At 52.3% G+C, this 5,235-nt stretch overlaps 1 protein-coding gene across 1 annotated transcript; it reads right to left on the bottom strand.

The window, feature by feature from the left end:
* Positions 1-594: 594 nt before the first annotated feature.
* LOC125530845 (E3 ubiquitin-protein ligase SINA-like 3) lies at positions 595-2,134 on the bottom strand. Its single transcript, XM_048695266.1, has 2 exons — positions 1,769-2,134; positions 595-1,678 (listed from the first exon to the last, which is right to left on the bottom strand). Exons 1-2 carry the CDS (start codon positions 1,901-1,903, stop codon positions 1,169-1,171), a joined length of 645 nt encoding a protein of 214 aa, XP_048551223.1. The 5' UTR covers positions 1,904-2,134; the 3' UTR covers positions 595-1,168.
* Between the last annotated feature and the right edge of the window lie 3,101 nt (positions 2,135-5,235).

Below are 5,235 nucleotides of genomic sequence, written 5' to 3'. Positions count from 1 at the left end.
CCCTTCATTTGTAAGCAAAACAAATGTATCCAATTTAGGCAGCATCATAATCTCATGAACATTAGAATCATTACCAAGAAATGAAAGTACCTGATAATTTAATTGGCGTGCGCGAGCTCTAGTAATTGGTCCAGTATATGTAACAGTAGGGGCTGTGGGTGTAACAATGGTATTGATGTCCTCATCAGGAGCCGCAGACTCCATGTATCCTCCAGGGAATCCGCGCTCCGGTCATCCTCGTCGTCATTGGTGACCCCACCTCGCCGCCAGCCTCTGGATCCGCCTCCCCGGCCCCTGCCTCGCATGGATCAGCCCCCTGCAAGCTCCAACTGCCGCCGCCAATCTACATCGAGCCGCCGCGCCGCCGCCAGCCGCTTGAGCCGCCGCATTGACCCCGTCCCGATTTAAAAAGGATCACGGGTTGAATACTCTAAACCACGGGGTGTTTTATGCAAAAACGAATCGTTTTTCCATATCCACTAACAAAGGGACTGCGGGTTGATTTCTCTAAAACAGAGGGTCTTTTCTGCAAAACAGCCGGCGACGTACCATCAGAAGCAATCGCTGGTTTATTAGTAGGTAAAGATAGATGCTAATAATTTTTAATATAAATTTGGTCAAATTTAGCAAAGTTTGACTTTCAGCAAATCCAATGTGCAGAGTAAAAAGTGCCGGAGGGAGTAATTCAAATCTCTACCAAGACTACAAACGACACATTTCTCTAAATCGAAGTGATCCCTAGCTTAATTAGAAGCACTACTACGAAACTACATCCTCTCTTAACATCACGCAAAGATAACTGCAATTCTGATGGTCCTCTTAGCATCACGCGCTGGTGCTCTGGGTCTTGCGGATGCAGACGCACACATGGAGCTTCTTGGTCTGTTCCCCGTGGAGAAACCCCGGATGCACAGGGAGAGCCTCATAGTTGTAGTATCCCAAATCAGCGGGGGCCTGGCAGCTCGCCACGACCTTCCTTTCCAGCTTCAACATGAGCCCCTTAGCCGGAGGGCCCTCCACTGCGACCGAGGAACTGTACACCGGAACAGCGACAGCTTTATTCCGGACACACAAAAGGTTCACGAAGAAGAAGTCCTTGTTACGGACAATGTCCATGAGGAACACGCCATCGTCCTCCTCCGCGACCAAGAGTTTCTGGCAAGGCTCCTTATTCAGCTCGTCGAACACATACGTCGAACACATACGGGTGGTTCTCGCCGTAGGTGATCTTGTGGGCGGGCCAGCCGTGCCGGCTGGACTTCTCCGTGAGGTGGCGCACGAGATCCGCCGGCAAGCCCTCGAAAGAGCACTCCGGGCACAAACAGGGCGCGAACCCGCACGCGGCTGCGTGCGCCGCGGCGTCGCGGAAGGCCAAGGTGCCCCCGCAGCCGTACTTCTTGTATGGGCACGAGACCTTGGCGTTGCTGAATAGGGTATCCAGGTATGGGCTCTTGACGTAGACCACGGACGCGGCCAAATCTGTACAAGAAGAGCACTTGTAGTCGCCGGCCGGCCCACTAACGCCGCCGTCCTCGTTGTCGTCGCCGGCCAGCCCACTAACGCCGCCGCCCTCGTTGCCGTCGTCATCATCACCACTGTCGTCGCCGCTGCTATCGTCGTCATCGTCGTCGCCGCCACCGACACAGCCGCCGCATGCTACGTGCCGCATACGGGAGCACTGCGATCGATGCCATACACCAAATAAAAGAATCAATCGATCGTTCTTGTGGGTGTACAGTGAATGCAAATTTTGGTTTGTTCGGTTTACCAGATACAGAGAAGGCTTGAGGGGGTGATGGCACTCGTTGCAGTGTAGCACTGTCTTCGGCATGACGGACTCCAGCAGTGTCATCACATCTCCCTCCGCCGCCGCTGCTGCGACAGTGCCGCCTGCTAGCACCATCCCGCTAGACGCCTCAGCCGGCGTCTCTACGGCAACTGGAGTGGCCGCTGCCTCCACTGCGGCGAAGCTAGACGACGTCACCGGCCGCTACGGCGCCTCTGCTGCAACAGGACTGGGCACCGCCACCGGCTTCAGGCCTGGCCGGCCCTTTGCCGGAGGCGTTTCCCCGTCCCCGGTGTTCTTCCTCTTGTCGCCCATCGCCGTGAGAGAGAGCTCTGCTTGGAAAAAGGGTTGAGAGGATATGGTTTACTACACGTGAGAGAGAGAGAGAGCTCCGCTTGGATATTATATAGAGTAACTCCAAGGCTGAAGCATGCGTACAGCGTACTCATTTACAGTAGCACACACAAACGTCAACGTGGAGTAATTCTCTCTGCTCTGCTCTGCCCGGTGTAGTCTTGTCAAAGTCGATTAGACCATGCATGCATGGACGACAGGAGATGCTCCATCGAGTGCTCCTCTGACAATGCAAACAAAAACTCGGCGGATGGTGTTTATGGTAGAGCCAGCCCACTCTCAATGGTTCAACAAAAGAAACTCCTTGATGGTAGCAGGTTTAAATTTGAGCAAAGAATGCCAAATATCCAAATTCGATTCTAATGAAAAGCATTGTCCAGAAAATGATTTATAGGTATTAGGTATTGTTTAAATTAACTTGCAATGTCTTTTTTGCTCTTTTTTATGTCCAAACCGGACATAAGTTTGAGATGCGGTGGCTAGTTTGGCGCACCGACAAGCGGACAGACAACGGACGTTCGCTTTGCTGACGTACAAATTCCGAACAAAACGACCGTGTCCGTTTTAAGGTTCGTGTGTCGGACTAAACCTATGGTAATCCAGATTGTAGATACTCTTAGATGTGATTTCTCTTACTACAACTGGGTTCACTGCGCGGAGAGGGATCCTCTGACATGCAAGAGGGAAGTCAGGGAGATACAGTGGCCTCTTTGTGTAAAATATGGAAGGCAAGTTAGAGATTCGACACTGCACAGGAATCACTGTAGATGCACAGATTACTGTGGACAATCACTGTACATAATCGTTGTGTTAAATTACAGCTTATGAAAATCTAGAGAAGGGAAGTCAGGCTACTGTAGCTTTCCCTGACTTCTCTTCCTAAGTCAGAGGATCTGAATCCTTACTGTGCGGGCTGCGGGTGACAAGAACAAACTAGGTTGAAAGGAAAATTCGCCCCATTCTTTTGGATCAAATGCATGAATATTTTTTTTAACAAACTAGCAAGAGCCCTGCTTTGCATTAAGAAAATAAAGTACAATGTCCGTTGCAGTAGTAATAAAATACTACTCCCTTCGTAAACTAATATAAAAGCGTTTAGATCACTAAAATAATGATGTAAATGCTTTTATATTAGTTTGCAGAGGGAGTAATAGCTAAGAAGTAAGAACATCTGTTGGGCCTCGCTATACCCATATGTAAATGGTTACAACACTATATCCTATTGGCCTCTTGAAACAAACCAATATCAGCTTTGGCCTTGTTTGCCACCCTGTTAGCCGTGGTGCTCGAGTTCTTGAAAGTTCCGGCGTTTCTTTTCTTCCATATGTGTGATGAGATGTACAGTACATTGCCCGCATCCCGTGCAGTTAAGGCCAACTCTATTGCACGACCTTAAATAGATGTCCGCTTTGTCCGGATTCTATTCGTTTGGAATGACAATGAGTGCTAAAACGGATATGCATGTTCGGATTAAGTTGGAGGCGCCCAACGTGCGGCTCGACCCCAAAACGTCCGCCTCGTCCCCTACCTGCGTCCCGCGCCGCTCCGTGCCCACCCGCACTGTTCCGAGCCCGCCTGCGCCACGCCGGGCGCCCGCCCTGCCCACACGCGCGTCTACGCCCCCGCCTATGCCCGCGCCCGCCCCAGCCCCGCCTGCCGCCGCTCGCGCGCGCCCTGCCCGGCCCACCCGCGTCGCTCCGAGCACACCGGCGCCACGCCGCGCGCTCGCCTGCGCCCGCCCGCCTGCAGCCGCTCGCGCGCGCGCTCGCCTGCGGCCGCCCGCGCGCGCCCACCTGCCCGATCGCCCTGCCTGCCCACGCCCACGCCACGCCTGCGGCTGCCCTTGCCGCTGCCGCTCGCGCTCGTAGGCGGCCGCGCGCGCTCGCGCCACGAAGCCCGCGCTTGCCTCGCCTCGCCCCGCCGCCCGTCGCCCACCACCACGCCCGCAGCCGCGCCCCGCCGCCCGTTGCCCCGTCGTGGCCGCGTGGAGGTGGCCGCCGGCTACAAAAGAAGAGAGAGGGAGAGAGAAAAAGGAGAGAGAAGGACGGGTGGGTGGGCAGCCGGGCCCATCTAGTTCTAATTACAGGTGGGCTGGGGGTCACATGCAAAGGGACAGGGGCGGACGAGGACCACGCAGAAAATGTCTGGGCGTGTTTGTTTCAGACCCAAAACCAGAACGAGTTTGCTCTGAGAATGGGTCGATGCGGACAAGAAACAGACTTTTTTTAGGACGGGTCGCGCGTTGGGACGTCTCGTATGTCCGTTTTACCTCAAACAGACGGCCCCGGACGATTTGGGGTCATGCGGTGGAGTTGGCCTAAGGCCAATTCCAGCACGTGACCCATTTCTACTCCAAATCGTCCGTTTGTGTCCGTTTGGGGTAAAACGAACAAACCGAACGACCCAACGCATGGAAGCATACGGACGTTTCGTCCGATTTGTGTGGGCTTTTGTCCCATTTCTAGACCAAAGTTGCTCTCGATTTGTGGCCAAAGCGGACAGAAAGCGGACGTCTTCGCGTCCTCGTCGTCTGTCTGTGTCCGCCTCGACCCCACCCGTCACTCTCTCCTTTTCTGTACCTAGCCCACCATACGGATAAAATCCGGACAAAATGGGTATAGATTTAAGGTAGCAGCGTTAGACGCAGCGAGTTTGTGCGGCCTCTGTCTGGCGTTTGTTCTCTCTATTTTTACCCTATTCAGACAAAATTCCAGACAAAATAGGTATAAATTTAGAGTTGTGCGGTGGAGTTGGCATAAGTGAATCAAACTGCCCAACTCAGGGCCTCTTGATTCATAGGATTGCAAAAACATAGGAATAGGAAAATCGTAGTATTGGAATGGCATGTTCATTGGATCCCTATAGGATTTGAGTTTGTTTGATTGTGTCACGGGAAAAATAAAGGATTTCTTTCAAAAGGTTGAAGTGGATGTTAAAATTCCTGTGAAATGTAGTATAAATGAATCCTTGAAAAAAAATGCTACAGGATTCAATCCTACGAATCAAACGACCAACATAGAAAAAATTCCTAAGGATTCTAATCCTTCAAAGATTTTATGAAAATCTCTTTGAGTGCAAAGATTTCTCCTGTACTA

Source organism: Triticum urartu, unplaced genomic scaffold (genome assembly GCF_003073215.2).
Source record: "Triticum urartu cultivar G1812 unplaced genomic scaffold, Tu2.1 TuUngrouped_contig_66, whole genome shotgun sequence".
NCBI lineage: Eukaryota > Viridiplantae > Streptophyta > Magnoliopsida > Poales > Poaceae > Triticum > Triticum urartu.
The sequence above is the reverse complement of the archived record's forward strand: the minus strand, read 5'-3'. Positions and strand labels throughout refer to the sequence as shown.

What these genes read in the sequence shown, in the direction of transcription:
- LOC125530845 (XM_048695266.1), bottom strand. Translation starts at nt 1,903, where the DNA reads ATGGTGCTAGCAGGCGGCACTGTCGCAGCAGCGGCGGCGGAGGGAGAT. An exon ending in TCAAGCCTTCTCTGTATCTG is followed by an intron (nt 1,679 to 1,768) that starts GTAAACCGAACA and finishes CATCGATCGCAG; the next exon opens with TGCTCCCGTATGCGGCACGT.